Source organism: Pediculus humanus, genomic scaffold (assembly GCF_000006295.1).
Source record: "Pediculus humanus corporis 1103172108177 genomic scaffold, whole genome shotgun sequence".
NCBI lineage: Eukaryota > Metazoa > Arthropoda > Insecta > Psocodea > Pediculidae > Pediculus > Pediculus humanus.
The window spans coordinates 84,518-106,642 of NW_002987747.1; the positions used below are offsets into that span (position 1 = coordinate 84,518).

At 25.3% G+C, this 22,125-nt stretch overlaps 2 protein-coding genes across 2 annotated transcripts; one reads left to right on the forward strand and one right to left on the reverse strand.

Moving 5' to 3' along the window:
- Window positions 1–692: 692 nt before the first annotated feature.
- Window positions 693–4,616, forward strand: Phum_PHUM411070 (sodium/solute symporter, putative; the record flags this gene model as incomplete). The annotated part of the gene is made up of 12 exons (XM_002428884.1): window positions 693–711; window positions 1,211–1,457; window positions 2,131–2,290; window positions 2,373–2,490; window positions 2,564–2,631; window positions 2,773–2,927; window positions 3,006–3,146; window positions 3,312–3,530; window positions 3,670–3,853; window positions 3,941–4,027; window positions 4,109–4,272; window positions 4,364–4,616. 12 exons carry the CDS (start codon window positions 693–695, stop codon window positions 4,614–4,616), a joined length of 1,815 nt encoding a protein of 604 aa, XP_002428929.1.
- Window positions 4,617–6,216: 1,600 nt separating this feature from the next.
- On the reverse strand, window positions 6,217–21,856 carry Phum_PHUM411080 (Dipeptidase 1 precursor, putative; the record flags this gene model as incomplete). The annotated part of the gene is made up of 9 exons (XM_002428885.1): window positions 6,217–6,457; window positions 6,552–6,627; window positions 6,706–6,790; window positions 8,628–8,874; window positions 9,145–9,295; window positions 9,902–10,034; window positions 19,189–19,345; window positions 21,552–21,723; window positions 21,844–21,856. The coding sequence occupies 9 exons, from the start codon at window positions 21,854–21,856 to the stop codon at window positions 6,217–6,219; spliced, it is 1,275 nt and encodes a 424-aa protein (XP_002428930.1).
- Between the last annotated feature and the right edge of the window lie 269 nt (window positions 21,857–22,125).

A 22,125-nucleotide genomic window follows, 5' to 3' on the forward strand; every position in this document is an offset into this window, starting at 1 on the left:
TGTTTATGTGCGTGTGCGTGTGTGTGTGTGTGAATTTCAATGACGCGAAATGTTTGATATTGACTTTTAAAACAAAAATTATTATTATTATTATTATTATTATTATTAATATAAAAAATATATATGTGTGTGTTTTTGTAAATATTTGTAAGTAGTTTGTCATTGGCCCATATTCGAACGTGATTTAGTTTAAATTATTATTACTCGGGTGTTACACTGTGGTGGCAGCAGTGGTGGTAGTGGTAGTGAGTGATATTTTAAGCGTGTGTTATTTACCTTCCGCATAATTTTGCTTCAACATGATTTAAATATTTTTTCGGTACCAAAAAAAACCGACAATTTATAATTATTATTATTATTACAAGTGTTTCTATTATTTATGGATGATTTTTAAAGTGATTTGATTTATACAAAATAATTATTTATTTATTTATTTATCGGTAAGTAATTAATTAATTAATTAATTATTTTTCCCCGTACGAAAATTCGAAAGGAAAACGAAAAAGAAAAAAAACTTTTAAAAGTAATTATTATTATTATTATTATTTGTAATTTGACTTGAGTAATTTTTTGCATTAACTTTGCATTGTTTCGACATTTCGAAAAAAAAACATTTCAATTATTATTCCCGTAAAAAAAAATTATTATTACGTAATAAAAGTTTTTTGAAATGTTTTTTATTTTTTTTACCAATGCCACACGTATCGTTACGTAATTTTTTTTTTATTCTTCTTCTTAGCTTACGTTCGAGTTTGATCCCCCTCCCTCCCTCGTCTCCCCCCGCCAAAAAAAAAGTAAAAAAAAATTATTATTACCTTTTTATTTTAATTTTTTTTTGCCCGTTAAAAATTTACCACCGCATTGGTAAATCGAAATAATAATTTACTTACGAAATATTTAAAAAAATCGATAAAAGGTAATGATAATAATAATAATAATAATAGTAATGAAATTTAATTTTAGAGAGAGAGAGAGAGAGAGAGTGTGTGTGAGTTGTGATATAAAAAGTGAGATTGAAAAAAAAAATTTTTTCTTTTTTTTTTTCTTTTTTTCATTACTTGTTGTTAATTTATTTTTTTTAAAAAAGAAAAGAAAAATTAATAATAATAATAATTTGATAAAAAAAGAGAGAAAGAAGAAGAAGAAAAAGAAGGAAAAATGTCGTCGTCGTCTTACGAAAATCATGTCGTGAAATATTTTTCATGGGAAGATTACACTGTTTTTGCTTCAACGCTATTACTCTCGGCGGGAATCGGAGTTTATCACGGTTTTAATTTTAAAAAATGCCGAAAGAAAAATAAACAAAATGATAATAATAATACGGATTATTACAATGGCGGAAACGACGTTTGTGGTGGCGACGGTAGTGAAGATTATGAAAAAAATCCGGAAAAAGAATTTTTAACGGCTGGTGGAAAAATGAATTGGTTTCCGGTTGCTTTATCACTTCTTGCCAGGTGAGTTTTTTAAAAAAAAAAAATACTCGATCGATAATTATCATTATCATTATTACCTACGAGGACGATGACCTTGACTGATAAGCTTAAAATTTCGGATCTTTTTATTTATTTCTTTCATCTTTTTTTTTTGACACTTTCGGTAAAAAAAAAAATAATTAACAACGATGACAAATTAAGATAAAATAAAAATCTTTAACGGATTTTTTTTTCTCAAAGGTCAAAGTAAAGGTCAAGTTCCCCCCTCCCTCCTCCTCCCTCGCTAAGTAATCCTAAATTAATTTTTTTTAAAATTTTATTTAAAGTAGTACAAAATTAAAAAAAAATAAAACGATTCCTTTTTTTCATATATCATTGTCGTTGTCACACTTAAAATTAATAATAATAATAATGATGATAATGATAATAATAATATTGTTAATTTTTAATCATGGATTATTTGTAAAAAAATTGTTTTGTTTATATTAAGATCATACCTGACACACGTAGTTTATGGTTTATCATTGTAAACAAGAGATTACGAAATTAATTTTTTTTTATTAAATAGACTTTTAACGTTTATTATTATTATTATTATTATTTAAATAAAATGAGGTTTACTTGCGTACGTACGTATGTGTAGACAATTTTTAACAAATGAAGAAAAAAAAAATTTTTTTTTATTTATTTACAGTTTTTTATCATCCATAACGATTATGGGTCAACCCGCGGAAGCATATTTATATGGACCTGGCCTTTGGCTCATTGGTATATCATCCATATTTTCCATACCTTTTCTTATTTATTTTCTCATACCGTTTTTTAGAAAATTAAATACGTCGTCTGCTTACGAGGTACACACGTTAAAAAAATCACTAAATGAAATTTAAATTTTTTCTTTAAATAATTTATTATTATTATTATTATTATTATTAGTATTTTGGGCAAAGATATGGTAAACCTTTTCAATTTTGCGCATCGGTTTTTTTCACGATTCAAATGTTATTATTTTTGGCATTGGTTTTATATGCTCCTGCATTGGCATTCAATCAAGGTACATATTATTAAATAATATCATAATACTAGCATAAAAAATATTTTTCTAATTATTATTATTATTATTTAAGTCAGTGGAATTGACATGAATGCAATTATTGTCGCAATGTATTTCGTTTGTATATTTTACACGACCGTGGTAAGTTAAACAGTTATTTATTTATTTATATAAATATATATATATATATATATATATATATGTATAAACATAGAGAGAGAGAGAGAGAGAGATAGTGTAATTAAGATTATTAGCATTTTAATTAATATGTAAATTTTAAAGGGCGGAATCAAAGCCGTAATTTGGACGGATGCATTTCAAATTTTGATCCTTTACACGGCCGTCACTGCCGTTTTAGTTATGGGAACATTAAATTTAGGAGGTTTTTCCGTTGTTTGGAAAAGGAATACGGAAAATTTTAGAGGAAATTTTTTCGAGTGAGCTTTTTTTTAAATATTATTCTATATATAATAATTTAAAAACTATCCTTTCCCCCCTTCTCGCTTTTTTTTTAGTTTTGATTTCGATCCGACGAAAAGATATAGTTTTTGGGCATCAGTTTTCGGTTGTGCTTTCCTCCATCTTTCATCATTCGGAGCAAATCAATTACAAATACAAAGATATTTAACGGTGCCATCAATGAAAGAAATTAAAAAGTAAGTGACGAGAAAAAAATAAAATTTAAATTATTAAATACACAGGTCAGAGTGTTTTGATTTATGTAGGGGGCTGTCCTTTCCCTCCCCCCTCACCGCGCCCTCCTCCCCACCATAATGTTTCTTAATTAGTTAATTAATGTTTCAATATATAACTCTTTGTAGTATTTTGTACATGAACGTTTTGGGATGGACATTTGTTACAATATTAACAGGTTATGCTGGAATGTTAATTTTTGCTAAATATTACGATTGCGATCCGTTAATGAATAATCAAATAAAATCATATAACGAATTATTTCCGCTTTACGTAATGGACGTTTTGGGAGAATTCAAAGGATTTCCAGGTTTATTTGTTGCCGGAATATTTTCAGCTGGATTAAGGTATGACGTTTAACAAAAAGTTTCCACTTATCGGAAACGATTAAAAAAAAAAAGGGGAAATGAAAAAAATTTCATGTTTTCCATTCGACCTAGCACCATTTGAATAAAATCTATTGAAAGAGATGAAAAACGTTTTCAGTACCGTATCCACTGGAGTGAATTCACTTGCTGCCATTTGGTTTTCCGAACTCGAAGGTACGACATTAAAAAAAAATCTAACACCGAAAAAAAAAGAATATTTTGTTAAAGGACTCGCATTGTTTTTTGGTTTATCTTCATTCGGTTTGGTTTTTATTGTTCCGTACATGGGAAATCTCGTACCCGTAAGAACACATCATTATCATTATTATTATCATCGATATTATTAAAACCTAAAAAAATAATAATAATAAAAAATTTGTCTGTTTCAGATCACCGTATCCATATCTAGTTTTTTTTCCGGTTCGTTTTTTGCACTTTTTTTGCTTGGAATTTTTGTACCTTTCGTTAATCAAATAGTAAGCACGATTTCCTCCTCTCCCCTCTCTCCCCCCTTTCCCCGCAAATTTTATTTTCTAAAATTATTTTTTATGTATCAGGGTGCATTTTCCGGATTGATATGCGGTGTCGGTTTTGTTGGATGGCTTTCAATCGGTGCTCAAATATCATTAGAAAACGGTTACGAAGTTACCGAAACTTTACCCTTATCAATCGAGGGTTGTTCTTCTTCGAATGCAACATTTAACATGACAAATAATTTTGTGTAAGTTATTATTATTATTTTCCAAATGATATACAAAAACTGCGATTTAAAACGATGATAATAATGATAATTTTATATTTTATTATTGTAGAGAAAAAGAAAAAGAATTAGCATTCGTACTTTATAGAATATCATTTATGTGGTATTCGTTTTTATCAATCGTTATCACCGCCATTGTTGGTACGACGGTTAGCGTCGTAACAAATTATTTATTTTCATCATCGTTTAAAACTTTTTCTGTTACCACGGATAAAGATCTTAAAGACGTAAGTAGATTTTTTTTACATAATGTTTCGCTTTTCCCGAGAACGCGCACTCCCCCACCCCCCACCGCGTTACAATAAACTTAAAAAAAAAAAGTAATCGCGTGTTAACGTTTAAAAAATTTTTTAAAAGATTTTTTTTTAGTAGAGAAAACTCCGGGGGGGGGACCGTAAAGGATAGAAGAAGGGAGTGAGGGGGTAGAAGGGTAGATGCGGGAAATTTTGTTTTTTTTTTACCCTTCGTAATAAAATATTTTTATGCTTTGATTATGAGCAATAATTTTCTTGCAAATCATCATCATCATTTTAAATTTTATGTTTTTTCTTTTTTTTTTTTTTTTTTTATAAATTTTCCGAGTTTAAATTTCTTTTCCGATTGATCCTTTTTTTTTTATTTTTATTTTATTTATGACGGTCGGTTAAAGAGAGAGAGAGAGAGAAAGAGAAAAGAATTTATTTTTATGTTTATTTTCGCTTCAATTCACACACACACACACATACACACGCCACCATTATTATTATTATTATTATTTGTATTAAGGGTAAAAAAAAAAAAATTTTACGAGATATTTTTTATATATATAAAAAAAAAACAATCTATTGATTATTATTATTATTATTATTGTTATTTTCTTTCTTTCTGTTTTCAGATACTAAAAATTAAAAATAAAAAAGAAGAAAATTCTGGAACAAATAATCCGACATTTTATCCAGATTAATCTATCCAGACTTTATTTATATATACTTGCAAAGAGATAAATTAGGTTTTTTATTTTATTTTATTTTTTTTTGCCGTTCGCCATTTTCCCGTGCGTTTACCTGTTTTACTCGCCCTCCCCACCCCCACGTTTTTTTTTAAAAAGTTAATTAAATTATTAAAAAATAAATAAAAATAAAAATATAAATAAAAAATGTTTTTTTTCTTACCTTGTTTGCTCCTCGTTTAAAATCCAAAAATTTCCTCCACTTCCTCCGACCGACCGGGTTAATTTTTTTTATATTAATAATAATAATGATAATAATAATAATAATAAAATTTTAACCGCACTGAAAAATTTTATCTATTATTAATAATAAGAAAATTTTTTCCTTCTTTTTTTTTACCCTTTTTTATAGCTCGAATCATAAATTTTTATCTTTTTAACGAAAATTAAAAAAAAAATTATAATTATTATTATTATTATTATCATTTCATAAATAATTTTTATTTAAATAAGTTAATAATGTTATAATTTAATAAATAAATGTTACGTTAAATAAAATAAAAATTAAATTTAAAAAAAAAAAAAAAAAATTGCTGATTCTTTTTATACCACGTTTTTCAAAATAATAAAATTTTTAATAATAATATTAATAATAACAAATTTATTTATTTATTTTATTTATTTATTGACTGACCTTTCGAAAATTATTAACAATATTTCTAAATTCTATTAATTAATTACATAATTATACACAAAATTAAATAATAAGGCACAAGGATTAATACTTTCGGATTTATATCGACAAAATATTTTTAATAATAATAATAATAATAATAATAATAATAATAATAATAATTTAAGGCCATTAATTAACGAGTGAAATAAACGAAACAAAATCACTTAAATCAATTAAAACGAAACAAAATCACTTAAATCAATTGAAACGAAACCATCATCACTTAAACGCCACATGTTTACTAAAAAAGAGTTTTCGACGTGCAATTAGAATGAGGAGCCAATAAACGTGGAGCTATGACGTCTTCCGATGGCGTCGTACCGATTTCTTTTAATTCGTCTCTCACCTGTTCGACTTTTTTTAAAACTCTTAAAAAATTTAATCCGGCTAATCTTTTTAAATGATCTTCCGTCCATCCGGCAGCTAAAAGTTCAGCAAAAAGTAAAGGATACGATGATACGTCATTTAAACCGTCCGGAGTTCTGAATAAACAAACAAACAAACAAACAAACAATCGTGTCAATATTAAATACGTAACGATAAAATTTATTATTATTATTATTATTGTTTGTTTACTTATTGATTCCGTCATATCCGGCACCCAAACCTATGTGTTCAGCACCGGCAACGTTTCTTATATGTTCTATATGGGCTTTAAATAAATAAATAAATAAAAATTTATTAATTTGTTAGTAATTGTTAATAATAAATAAATAAAATAATTACTTACCTATGGCGTCTTGTACTGTTGCTTTCTCCTTACACGATAAAAACTTCGAATAAAAATTGAGCATTATAACTCCGCCATTTTCAGCCTGAAACGAAAAATATCGTTTGCTTTTCAAAACAATAATATTTATTATTATTACAATGAAATTTTTAAAATCTCATCAGTATAATAAAAATTATTTGAGGTAAAAAAAAAGAAAATTTTTTTTTTTGGAAAAAATGTTTTCAACAGATGCTGTCTGATTTTCCAAAAAAAAAAAAAATAGGATGAGAAAATATTGAGAATTTAAAAGAAAAAAAAAAAAATGACTTTTCTTCTTTTTTTTTTTGTCAACCATCTTTTGCGTTTGCCTTTTTTTTCTTAATGCCCTAAAGAACATTTTCGAACCCTTGATAAAAAAACCTTTTTTTTTCTCTTCCCTTTTTGTTGGGCTTCAATATTTTCAGTTGGGATGAAATGTTTGATTAGGTTACAACAGTGGAAAGAAAAGAAAGAAAGAAAAAAAATAATAAAGAACATAATTGGTATCATATTTCGACGCCATCTTTTTTTTCTTCATCTTATAAATATTAAATTAATTTTAATAATTTTTTTTCTTTTTATTATTATTATTATTTCTTATTCATCGTTGTCATTATCATCATCATCATCAACATCATCTCCTTATTATTATTCTCTTCCTCCGGTATCCATTAAATTGGAAAACTTTCATTTTCAACTAATGGTTCGGGTCATTTTATTTAAATTGAGTTGTAATTCATGCGGTTGATAATTCGACATGACATTTTCCCTTTTTTCCCAGACAAAAATTTTATAACCCAATTTTGTGGCATTTTCCAACTTTTCGAATATTTTCTCTCTTAAATCTCTCCTTTTTTTTTTTTAAATAAATGATGAGTCGTAACCGGTCGCCGAATCGACGTGTACGAAAATACGTTTCCCCCCTTACCCCTCTTTCATCCCTTCCCCCTTCCCTCCTCGCCCTCGCCCCCTCGCTCGAATATTATCAGTAATAAATCCCTCCCCCTAAAAAAAAAAAAAAAATTTTTTTCGAATGCATTTTGACTCGAACATTTTTTCATTTCGTGACGTGATAATAATAATAACGACGGACTCATTCTTTAAAAGAAAATAATAATAATAATAAAGGAACGATGGGGGGAGGGATTAATTGTTAATGACGTCATAAAGAATTTAAATGATAAATCCATTTTAACACGGTTCGAATGTTTAATATAAACGGATAAAATTATAAAACGGAAACGGAAACGAGGGGGGAGGGGTGAGGGAAAAAGGAAAATTATCAAAAGGACAAATCGTCAAAAAAAAAGCCGAAATTTTTGTTATTTTTTTGTTTTTTTCTCCAGCTCCAGAATTTTTTTTTTTTTTTAATTATTATAAATGTTTCGATTGGATTTTAAAAGTAAAAAAAAAAATTCATAATAGGAAAATAAAAAGGATTAAAAAAAAATTAGAGATTATCCGTTATAATCCCCCACCCTCTACCCTTTTTTTTTTAATCTTTTAACGAAATCATTATTATTACTATAAATTTAATTATTTTAACTTAAAGATAAGTAAAAAAAAATTATTTATTTATTTATTTATTTATTAACTATTAAAGTATATACGTAGTATATTTATGGAAAGAAAATTTATTTAATAAAATCTTTTTTTACGTCATCGATAATAATTATTATTATTATTATCGTTTTTTATACCTTAAACCGAATTTAAATAAATTTTTCTTATTTCTTGTCATTTTTTTTTTTTCAGTAAAACATAAATTTTATCAATTATTGATTTTTCTATTTGGATTTTCCTCATTAATTTTTTTTTTTTTAATAGAAAAATCGTTTTTGGAAAGGATAAAGTAATAATAATAATAATAATGATAATAATAATATAAAATGAGATATTACCAATTTTTTTAAAACTCTATCAGGGACGTTTCTAGAAGAATTACAAACGGCGTGAGCAGACGAATGTGAAAATATAACGGGAGCTTTTGACACGTTCAATGCACCGATCATTGTTGCTTCTGACACGTGTGATAAATCAACAACCATGCCCAATCTATTCATTTCTTTAACGACGCTTTTACCAAAATTTGTTAATCCTGAAGGTTTTGTTCTTTGACTCGTAGAATCAGGACAAGAACATTCCGCCCTAAATTGTTTTATTTAAAAAAATAAAAATTCGATAATATTAATTCGATTCATTTGTTTGTTTGTTCTTTTAAAAAATAAATCGGTGATAAAAAAAAAACACATTCACAATGTAAAATGAAAAACACAAAAAGTTTAACAAGAGTAAGAGTGAGAGAGAAAAACAAACAAAACAAAAATAATAAAAAGTTGAAGGGAAACGATTAAAAGTAATAAATAACACTTATAAAAAAAAAAAAAATGGCGGATACAAAAAAAAGTAAAAATTTACCATGGTGTGTTACAGGTTGATGTTAATGTCAGATATCGTACACCAACTTGGTAAAGTGCTCTTAAAACTGGTAAAGATGAACCGACAGAATGACCACCTTCAACACCAATCAAACTGCATAATTTTCCACGAGTGTGAGCAGCTAATATGTCTGAACAAAAACAATAACAAACAAAAAAAAATTTTTTTTTATTATTAAAATTCTAAAAACGTTTTAAAAATTAATGATTCGAAATTTTTTATTGAACGAAAAAAAAAAAAAAAACATATTGAAAACAATAACAATTAAAAATGATTTTGAAAAATAAAATGAAAAAAAAAAAAAACAATCGAAACAAACGACAAACAAACAAACAAAAATATTGCGATTGTTTTTTTTTCACACAAACACACACAAAAAAAAATCTCAGATTTTTAAAATTTTTTCTTCTTCTTCCACTTCGTTTCACTGTAAAAACAAAAAAAAAAAAAAAAAAAAAAAAAAGAAAATTTTTTGTGTTTTCATGTCACGTGATCATTTCCGTCAATCTTTTCCGTAAAAAAAAACTTTCGCGTTGCAATTTTAATTGCCAATGTTTAAAAGATGAGAGAGAGAAAGAGAGAGAGAGAGGAAGCAAAAAAAAAAAAAACATTAAGTGTCGAAAAAAAAGGGGAGCAAAATAAAAAAAGAAAAAAACTTTTTTATTTTTTTTTAAGGGTATGAGAGAGAGAGAAAATTTTTTTCTTCTACCAACCTTAGAAAAAAAAAATCACAAACCTTCGGATGTTGTGCATAGTGTCAAATCTGGATGATATCTTTCCGTCATTCTTCTTATCACGTCGACTTGTTCGAAAGCCAATTGAACGGCATCCTTAAATTGAGCCTGACACGGAACGTAAGCCGACCAAAACTGAAAAAAAAAAAAAATTAATCGTTAATGCCACGATAAAATATTCCAACGTGTCCAAATGAATTATTATTATTATCATTATTATTATTGTTATTGTCACCATAATTATTATTATCACAAAAAACTTTTAAACACGAACGATAATAAATAATGGGAAAAATTTGAATTGGGAAGAGAAAGAAGGGGAGGCGAAATGGGAGGGGAGTAGGAAGGAGAGTGTAGGGAAGGGGAGGGGAGAGGGAAGAGCGAACGACAACAACAAAAACAAAAACGTCCAAAATTGTAAATCGAAAAATGGCTCCAGGAAAAAAACGAGACGAATTTTTTTTTTTTTTAATTAAGTCAAATTTTCGATTTGTTGATTTTGTCGTTCGTTTTAAACATTATTAAAATTTAAATACGAGAGAGAGAGAAAAAATTAGATGAGACAAATAAGACGACAAAGATGATTAATAAAATTTTAAATAATCAATAGACAAATAATAATAATAGTAAAACTGGAAGAATAAACTGAAAATGAAAAAGAAAAGAAAAAGAAAAATGATTAAAAAAAGATGGAAAATGAAATATGCAAATTTTAATGGAGTATAAGACGAAGAAAAGAAAAGAGAAAAAATAAAAAAGAATATTGAAAACCGGAAATGTATGTAATACCAATGAAACAAGAGAAAAATGTAAGATGAAAGAAAGAAAGAAAGAGAGAGAGAGAGAGAAGGTAAAGAATTCTAATGCCACGACGACGACGACGACATTACATTTTAAAATCATTTGTTTTATTTATTAAATCAATTCCATTGTTTATGTTTTTTTCCTTTTTATGTTTTTCTTACATGTTTCTTTTTCCTTTTTTATCATCATCATCATGTTTTATAAAATTTTCCTTTGGTGAATACAAAAAAAAAGGAAAGGAGAGGGGGAAAAAGAAGAAAACGAATGAAAACACAAATCTTGGCGCCTAAAAAAAAAAAAGGAATCCATTTTCTTTTTCCGGTTTCCTTTTTTTAAAAAATTTGAACCTAAAGGTTTTCGATAATCTATTGCCTGACTAGACTTCTTTTTCTTTTTTTTCCTTTTTTTTCCTTTTTTCCTTTTTTTTTTGTTATTGGCTTCTGAGAGTCCTTTTAAGTGGTGATTTGTATGTAAAGCCAGGTTTTCCAGTTTTTCTTTTTAAAAGTTTTTTTTTTAACTTTTCTTTTATTTTTACTCCTTCCCCTCTCCCCCATTTTTTTTATTTTATTTTATTTTCATCATTATCATTATCATTATTATCATCGTTTTTATTTTTATTTATTTTTATTATTACTATTATTTCACCGACTGCTCTTACCTACCCTACAACTTTTCTTTTTTCTTTTTCTTTTTTTTCACTTTCTTTGTTATTTTTTTTTTTTTTTGATTTCAAACCGGAAATTACGACTTTTCCTTTTTTTTTACCGGTTTGCTTTCGATTTTCCGAAAAAAAGGAAAAGTTAAAATTGAAAAAAAAAATAAATAAATAAAATTCTTTTCGATTTTTTTTTCTTTTTCTTCTTATTTCCTCGTGATTTTCTATTTTTTTCAAATAAGTTTTTCCAGCGATCGTTATAGAAGTTTTCGATAAAAAAATCAATGCTCGCTGTGTTTGTCGTACTCACGTACCTGAAAATTTTCTTTTTTTTTTGTTCTATAATTAATTATAATAATAATGATGATAAAAAAAAATTAATAATAATAAAATTGCGATAAAAAAAATTTTTTTTTTTTTTTTTTATTGAAAATTATCGACTGTAGGTGGTCTGGAATTTTTCTTTTTATATTCTTCCCTATTCTTCTTTTTCCTTTTCCACACCTCCCCTCTTCCCCCTTCCCTTTTTTTATTATCATCATCCTTCCACTCCTCATTGCTAATCATTTGATAGCCAAGTTTTTAATGCACGACAACCTGCAATAAAAATTTATCTGTTTTTTTTTATACTCGTAAATCATTTTCATTCTTCTTATTCTTCTTCTTTTTTTTTTAATGTTTTTTTTTTTTAAAGTTTGACTTTCTTAAACTTCCGTTTCCGGTTTTATTATTCTCAGTTTAACAATTCGATTTTGCACGGCGGGAAACTTTTATTGTTTTCATCATTTTAGCATTCTTTTACTTATTCGTATTCTTCCTCTCTCTCTCTCTTTCTCTTTCTCTATCTCTCTCTTTTCCCTTCATTATTTTTTGCACAAACTTTTTCTTTTCTTTTTTTGTTCTAAAGTTTTTCGAAAAAACTTTATTATTATTATTATTATTGATTATTTAAATCTTTAAAAATAATTTTATTATACTTTTTTTTATTTTATTATTTTCACGCATAAGTTTCGCTTACATTTTTTAATTGTAAATAATAATAATAATGTTGCATATTTAACAAAAAAAAAGTCATTTGTCGTTTATGCTGGTGTGTGTGTTTTACATTAACACAAACACCCACACACGCATACGAAAAAACTTTCTTAATTCTCGAAAGCCTAATTTTTTCCAGTTTTTGTACTCCAGGGCATATTTTCACATAGTTAAACAGGTTCAAATGAAAAACTTTTCCCTGTTATTTTAATAATAATAATAATAATAATAATAATAATAATAATAATAATAATAATAATAATAATAATAATAATAATGATAATGATAACGATAACGATAACATAAAAAAAACGGTAAAAGCCTTTTAGGTTTATTTTGTTGAAAACGCGGACGGAAAAATATTTTCCTTACGTGGAAAAATAAATATAAGTTGATATTTGTTACAACAAAAAAATTTTCTCCACTAACTTTTCCACTCATTATTATTATTATTTTCTTGTTAACTATTTCCGGTTAATAAATATTTATTTACACGACGTTTGTTTTAATGTTTAACCTTTAAAAAAAATTTATACGAAGACGACGATGAATTTTGTCGAATGAGAAAATAATAAATATTAGTTTAACAACAATAGAAAAATTTGTTTGTTTGGTTGTTTGTTTGTTCGTTTGTTGTTTGCTTTTTCTTAATTTTTTTTTTTTTACGGTTTGTGTGTAAAACTTGTGATTTTCGCAAGAATAATTTTATAAAAAAGAAAAAAATTTGAATAAAATTACAAAAACAATTGAAAATATTATTAAAATAAAATTAATTAAAATGATTTTGACATGTTGTTGTTCTTGTTTGTTGTTTGTCGTTGTTGTTATTTTAGTTTTCTTAAAGTGAATTTGTTAATTTTTAAATTATTAAAATTTATTATACACGATGATGATGATGATGATGGTAAAACAATAAAAAGAGATGTAAAATCATAGGAAAAAATATAACGAAGGGAGAGAGAGAGAGAGAGAGTGAATGTTTCTTTTACGTGCAAACAAAGTATTTAAATTTCGTTTTTGTTTGTTTGTTTGTTTGTTGGTGTGCGTTCATTAATTTATTCCGTATAATTTTTAATGTAAAAATTAAATCAAAAAATAGAGAGAATGATGATGATAATAAAACTGTAATAATTTTACGGGTTTAAAAAAAAAAAAAAGTGATGAGTTACGAACGAAAAACAATTTCCCCCCCTCCCCAACCTTAAAAAATAAATTCTTTTTTGCCCCCCGAAGCTTTTTTTTTTTTTTTTGTAAATTTTTAATTTATTCAATCTCTTTTTATTTTTCTCGTAACTAGAGCTGCTTAATTTTGTTTCTCTTCCTCTTCTTTCTTTCTCTCTCTTACTCATTATCATCATCTCTTTTTTCTCTCTCTCTCACTTTTTTTTATCATTTTCTTTTTCACTCTCTCTCTTTCTCTTTTTATTTTTCCATTAAAACTTTTTTTAGCCATTTTTTTTTTTTTTTTTGTAAACTTTTTTGTTTGTTTGTTTTTATTTATAAGTCATTACTTATTTATGTACGCATACCTATTTAAATATATTATTATTATTATTATTATCGGGGGGGATTGGTTCGAAAAGGGATTTATGATGTTACTACTACATTTTTAGATTTTTTAAAATAATAATAATAAAGTTTGAATTTTCTTTTTTTTTTTTTTAAAACTAAACAGAAAACTTTTTATTGAGTAACGGTAAATTTTTTTCCCTTTTTTTCCCTTTTTTTACCCCTTTTAATCATAAAAATTTTCCTTTTCTTTTTCATTTAATCAGAGAGAAGAAAAGAAAGAAAGGAAAAAGTTTCGTTCGTTTTCTGTCTCTTTCTCTCTCTTTCTCTTTTTATTTTAATGGAAAGTCATTCAGATAATGTTTGAGAAAATTTTGACTCCATTTTCTTTTTTTTTTCTCTGACTCCTAATTACTTTTTTTTTTTTCCTTCCCCGACGCCTTTTTTTCGTTCTTTCACGCCATATTTGCCTTTTTTTGGCAAATAAAACGTTTTCAACAATATTTAAAAAAAAAAAAAAGAAAACGTTTTCCTTCATTAATTTTACACTCCAAGTTTGTTAGTAAAAAAAAAAGAAAATTAAAACATGTGTATAAAAGTAATTTTTATTTTTACGTTTCACACGAAAAAAAAAAATAAAACAACCATTTTTTATTTTAACGGTAATTTAAAAAGATATATATATATATATATATAATAAGTAAATAACTAATAAACGTTTGCGTATTTTTAAAAAAAAAATTTTTCCCGCCATTTTCCTTCACATTTTTACAGTAATCTCTTGTTAAAGGGAAAAAAATATGTATAGATGTAACGGAATTAAATAATTATTTATTTTTTTTTTTTTTAAAAAGAAAAAAAATTAAATCTGAATGAAAGAGAAACAGAAAGAGAGAGAGAGAGAGGAAGAGAGAGAGAGAGAATTAAAAAAAAAAAAAGAAAAAATCTTGTATAAATCAAAATTAATGATTCAAAACCGTATTTTTCCAATAAAAAATTTTTTTTTTTTTTTTTTTTTTTTTTTTTACAATTTGACTTTTAAATTTTGTTAATTCCTTTTTTTTATTCCTTTTTTTTTCCTTTTTTTCCATTTTTTCCTTACCTAAAATTGTTCATTTTATTATAATTATTATTATTATTATTATTATTATTATTACGTTACGACTAAATAAATAAAACGTTTAAACAAAAAAAAATTTTTTTTTTTTCGTTTTCTACTCCCTACACCATAATTACAAGCTTAATTTAAACAAATTATTATTATTATTATTATTATTATTATTATTATTATTATTTCTACTAATGATTTGTTTAATAAATGAAAACATATGTACGTTAATAATAATAATAATAAAATTAATTTATTATCGTTTTTATTATTTATTTTTTGCGTTAAAAAAAAAAAAAACAATTTAATTTTATTAAGATTTATGTACGTGAATTTATTTATTTATTTATTTTTATTATTAATAATAATTTATTAATAAGAAAACCGATAGAAAATTCTAAAAATAAAGAAAATTTTGTTTTCGTTTGACAAAAAAAAAAAACAATAAAAAAAAAAAACGGGAAAATTTTTTTGTTAGGTAAAATGTGTGCGTGTACATGTTTGTTTGTTTGTGTTTGTGTTGTAAACACATTTTTTTCTCTCTCTCTCTCTCTTTTTCTGTTATAGAAAATCATAAAACCTTAAAAAATATTTTTTTTTTAAAAAAAAAAGTTACACTCTAAGAAAAACAAAAAAAAAAAAATTTAAATAAATAAAAGTTAAGAAAAGAAAAAAAAAGGAAAGATTTTTTTTGTCCGCCGCCATTTTTTTTTTTTTACTTTTCTCGTAAGTAAAAAAAAAAGAAATTTTTCTTTTTGAAATGAAAGACAGTTAAAACTTGTAAAACGTTTTTTTTTTTTATACATTTTGAAAAATGAAATAAAAAAAAAAGGAAAAAAAGAAAAAAAAAGAAATCTATTTAAAATTTTAAAAGGGAAAAAAAAGAATAAAAAGAAAAGAAAGAGAGAGAGAGATTATACGATCTACTTTAGTTAGGGTTTATTACGAGCCTAATTTTAATAATTATTTTTATTATTAAATCACGACATTATTAACAAAAAAAAAAAATTTCTTTTTTCTTCTTCTTCTTATTAATTTCCTTTCAGATACATAAATTTCTTTTTCTTTTTTTTTTTTTTTTTTTAACTACAATTTAAATATTTAAAAAGATTTTTTATTCTTAACAGCCGCCACCACCACCGCCGCCATCTTGATATATATCATTAATAATTTTATGCAATTTTTTTATTCTACCTAATAATATAATTATTTTATTAACTTTTTACCTTTTTCTCCCTCATCCCATCCCATCCCTTCCCTTCCCTCCTACCCCCCGTATAATATATGTAAAATAATAATAATAATAAAATTATTATTATTAATAATAATATCCACGAGTTTTCGCAAACAAATTTTAATAATCGAATAAAATATTAAAAAGATTCGTTTAAATATTTTAAAATTTTCATTAGAATAACTTTTATTATTATTATTATTTGAATATTTCCATTTTATTCTAGAAGGATTTAAATAGAATAATAAAATAAAAAAATTTATTTATTTAAAAGCATTTTCTTAGGGAGAAAAAAAATAAAAAAGAAGAAAAAACAATTATTTCATTTTATTTCGAAAGAGATAAGAATTATTCTGATTGGTCGAAAATTTTTTTTCTTCTGGTAAAATCGTTTAACCCGAAATTAAACGATGATTACCGAAGATGATTACAGATTTAAAAATTTCCTTAACTTAGATCAATGTGACGTCATTTTCGCGAATCGTAAATAAATAAACAAAGAAAAAAACGAAAAAAGGGCATTATAAAAAAAATTAATATTTTTATGTTTTTATTACGTAAAAACAAGGTCTTTTTATGTTTCTTATTTTTATTTTTTCGGCGTTAAAAAAATGTTAAAAGAACTAAATTCGTGTTCATCGTACATAACCGTATTAATTATGATGTGTGAGTTTGGGTAATGTTTTCTTATAATGTGATTCACATTTTTAACATGTTAATTAAAAAAAAAAAAACTCTTTTCCAAAGGGACAACAAACAAGAAAACTTTTTGAAAAAAAAAACAAACCCTCCCCATTTTGTTGCTGCTGCTTTTTTTTAAAAATTTATTTCGGAGATTATTTAAGTCTTTTTTTTTTTTTCAGTTTTCAACAAACACAACCAAAATAATCCTTTGTTTTAAAAAAAAATGCAAATTATTCAGTTAAAAAAAAGAAAATGGTTTTTTGCAAAAGCGATAATGGATACCAGCCGCCATTTCATAACATCAAAAAAGAAAAAGAATTACTATTATTATTATTATTATTATTATGGTATAAGTATACGTAAATGAAACGAAAAGTTAAATAAATGATGACGTAATATAAAAAAAGGTCATTACTTGTATAATTTTACTCGACGTAAATCAAAAAAGAAAAAAAGAAAATTGAAAGCCATATTTTGTTTTTTTTTGTTTTTCCTTCTTCATTATTTCTTTCACTTTAATATTTTCCTTTTTCAAATTTTTTTTTTTTTTTATTTCTTTTTCTTGTTTTTTATATAAAAAAAAGAATTTTATTAAATTAAATTTGTCAATAATTCAAAATAATCCAATTTTTTTCTTTTTTTTTAAACAAAAACAAAAAAAATTTTCTTGCTTTCTTTTTTTTTGCTTCCATATTTTATTCATTTTCTTTTATTTTCTTTTTAAGAAAAAAAAAAAAGGGAAAAAGTTAGAAACTGAGAAAATTTGTTTATTGTTATTTATTTTAAAAGTTTTCCAGTCGAAAAGGTTTCTTATTAGATGCCAAACGTCATTTTCACGTTTTGTCTCAAACTTTTTTTTTTTTTTTACTTTTCCTTTTTTTTTTTTTGATACTCCATTTTCAAATTTTGAAGTTTTTTTCATTGTTTTGTGTATTGGCTTTTACCTCCCACCCTCCCCATCCTTCCGCTTCCCTCCCTCATCCTTTTTTTCCTTCCTTTCCCGGTTTTTACCAATTTTTTTTTTTAACCCCCCCCCCTCTTACATCTTTCAATTTCATTTTTACCAATTTTTCCCTCTCTCTCTTTTTCGTTCCCTCTCTCACTTTTTTTTTACCGCGTCATTTCACTATTTTACCCGATTTCAAAAAAAAAAAAAAAGGAAAAAAATTTTTTTTTATTTTTCATTTTAAAATGTTAAATTCAGTGAGTTAGATGATTCGTGGAAAACACGCACACACGCACGTACACACTCAAACAAACATTTAAAACATAAAAACATAAAAGTGTTGCAACAAAAACATTTTTTCATTTTTAACTTTTTCAACGGTTTTTTTAACTTTTAATTAACCTCAACTAAAAACTCATATCATATTGAAATTTCAAAAAAACAAAATTGCTTTACATTTTGTAAAAAACAAATTTATTATCATTATTATTATTATCATCATTTAACCATTCGACAAATAATAATAATGATTTTTTTCCCTCTTTTTTTTTTGTTGGGTGGGGAGCAGGGGTTACTTATTTAAATATTTATTTACAAAAAAGTAATTAATTTTCATAGTTTTTCGTTTCAATATTAATATTCGGAAAACCGGAAATAATTTTCGGTTTTGAATAATTATTATCATTATTATTATTTCAGGTGTGAATTTTTTTTTGGAAAATTCTTCTCTGTGAAAATAATTATAATTTTTGACATTTTAATATACGAATAGTAATTAATACTCTACGTAATAATAATGATAATAATAGAAAGTTTTTTTTTTTTGAAAATTTCAATTCATATGAAAATTTTAACGAAATATTTTTCTCGATTTCCGGTTTAAATGGAAAAATTTTGAGCGATTTTATATATCAAAAGGAAAATCATTATTATCATTCCAAATAATATATATATATATATATATATATATATATATATATTATCAAATAATTTAAAATGGGCGCTTTTGAAAACTTTTCTATATAAATAGTGTAAAACACGTATTTTTCCACAATGTTTAATAAAATTCTAAGGGTGAAAGAAAACTTTTCCGACGATTTATACAGTTTAACTTTTAACGACTTATTCAGCTTTTCCATCCCCCCACCCATCCCTCCCTCCTTTAATTTCCCTCACTTAAACGTTTAAGCAACAGAAAAAAAAAATGTTTGTTCTTTTTTTTTTGTTTTTATTTCTCCCTGTAATAAAATTTAATTAGTATCGTGCACGTGCGTGGGTGCGTGTTTGCGGGGGGAGTGCGTTTGTATTGCTTACCTGTGCCGACACGTGTCCTGCTTTTAATCTAAGTAGATCCGTTTGCGACCAAGAACTCGATGACCAGGGTTTCACCTTACGAAGATCTTCACGAAATTTAAAATCTTTTAAACGATTTTGTAAAAATTTACGAATGTTCCAAGGCAGATCATTGTGCCTGGAAAAAAAAAAGAAAATCTGTTAGTGATAACGTTGTTATCATTAATGAATTAAAATAAATATATATGTTTTAAAAAAAAAACAATGATGAGGAAACGTGACGAAAATTTGAAAGGAAACAATACGAAAAAACTTTTTTTGTACATGAAAAAAAAAAAGGTTTAAAAAAATAAAACGAATCTTTTTCGTATTTTTTCTCTCTCTCTTTCCCTCTCTGTCTCTTTCTCTCTCTCTCTATTTCTCTCTCTTTCTCTCTCTTTCTCTCCCCCCTCTCTCTCTCTCTTACTTTAAAAAAAAATAAAAAGTTTAATTCAGAGAAAAAAAAATTCAATATATATATAAATTTTTTTTTTGTCAAGTTTTCATAGTTGAATAATCGAATAACCGGAAACAAATATTTTTTTAACGGAAATGAAAAATCTTTTGATTTTCAATTAAATCGATGTTGGATTTTTTTTTTTTTTTTTCTAAAGATTTCTATTCAACATTTTTCGAAAATAGTTTTGTGAAAAGTTTAAAATTAAATTTTTCTTTCTTATAAAAAAAAAAAAAAAAAAAAAAATTTTCTTTTCCTTTAAAACAAAAAAAAAAAAGGATGCTAAACATTTGCGCAATTTTTCCTACTTTTAACCCTCATCTCACCTTCCCCTCTCCTCCCCTCCCCACCTTTTTAGGTCTTTCGATTCTTTAACTTTTTATTTATTGAAAAAATTTTTTTTTATTTTTTATTAAAAACCATAACGACGACAATAACAATGATAATAATAATAATAATAATGATGATAATTTTTTTTTTTTTTGTACTTTTCGTTAATTAAAAAAATTTTATTATTTATTATTATTATTATTATTATTATTATTATTATTATTATTATTATTATTTAAATTTTTAATTAATTTATTGATTTTGTTGTTTTTTTTTTGTTTGTTTGTTTGTTTATTGATAAATTCGATTTAATAATAATTTTATTATTTTTTTCATTTCATTTTTATTAAAAAAAAATAAGGACCTACCCGTACATATATTAAAAAAAATAACTCTAAGCAATTACATGACGTCATGATAATAATAATAATAATAATAACAAAAATTATTTAATTTTATTAATAAATGAAAGCGAACGATGTTTTTTTTTTAATTTTAATTTTTTACGATTTTAAAAATAAAAATATTTGAAATTTGTTCTCTCCCCCTCCCCCTCGTTTTGACAAAACCGAAAAAAAAGTAATAATAATAATAATAACATAAGTTATTGTTTTTTTTATTTTAATAAATATATTTTTTTGTGCAGAGAAGAAAAAAAAATAACAATAAAATTTTCTTTTTTTTTTTTTAATAAAAAAAAAAAAAATAAAACGAATCCGTTTCGGTTAAAAAATTTATAACTCGTCACACAGACACACACACACACATGTCAATCTACAAGAAACGCAAACAAACAAACAAACAAACAAACGAACAAACAAATTTTTCTTACGTCGAAATTTAAATTTTTATTATTAATAAAAAATTTTTTATAGAAAAAAAAAAATATTTTGTTACTTAAATAACTATAAATAAAAATATTTACGGTGAGGTTTCGAATAAATTCTTCGAAACTCTCAAATTTAATTAACGAATAAAAAAACAAATGAATAATAATAATAATAATAATAATAATAATAATAAAGCCAACGGCCATAGCGTGCTGGTCACACCGGTTCCCGTACGATCACCGAAGTTAAGCAGCATCGGGCGTGGTGCAAACTTGGATGGGTGACCGTCTGAGAACGCCACGTGCTGTTGGCTTAAAAGAGCAAAAAAAAAATGAGAACAAGACAAAGTAAGAACCAAAAACAAAATCTTGTTCTACTGTCGACCTGAGGCAGCTCGACGAGAATGTGAATTTCACTGCTTCTGACCTGGCCACTCCAAAGATGTTAGTCACTGGAGCCCAGTTCAGGAGACAAATCGTTCCCATCGAAAAAGACGGACTCAGGAAGACCTTCAAGAATTGATGTGGTGCTATCTTATAATAAGTGGCACCACCGAAATTCGAGTATTTGTCCCTAAGGAATCGGGTAGAAACCTCGGATAAATACTTAAAAACTCCGACAAGTAGCCTTGTCGTGTTTAATGGTGGATAATAATAATAATAATAATAATAATGATAATAATGATAATAATAATAAAAATTGTAAACGAAAAAAAAAAAATAACGTACCCATCGATAAGAGGCACTTGTTTGAGTAATGACGTGGCAAGTGCTAATCTATCATCGAATGTGGTCCCTTCTTGTACACGAAGAGCGTATGGAAGTGCGACTCCAACAGCTCCACCAATTAATATAATTAATATAATTCCCAACCAATGTTTTGACGATAAATAATAAGCACCTGGAAAAAAATTAATTAAAAAAAAAAAAACTTTGAGTTAATAAAAAAAAAATGTTTTAAACCCCCTCACACCCCAACCTCCTTCCTCTACATTCTACCTATACCCCCCTCCTCTCTCACTCTCCCTCTTCATTTTCAAATTCCTTTTTAAAATCCTTCTGCTATTAAGTTTTTTTTCCTTATTCTTGTCGGGGTTGTACTTAACTGGTATTTTATTGTTGACAGTAAAGGAGTGGCAGGCACTAATCGTTAAAAACAAGACAGACAATTATTGTCGTAAAGGGATTTTCAAAAAAAATAATAATAATAATAAAAATAAGTGTAAAATTACTTTTTTGTTTCTGTCTCTCTCTCTCTTTTCTTTTCTTTTCTTCAATTTTCCTTTTCCCGAAAAAAAATTTT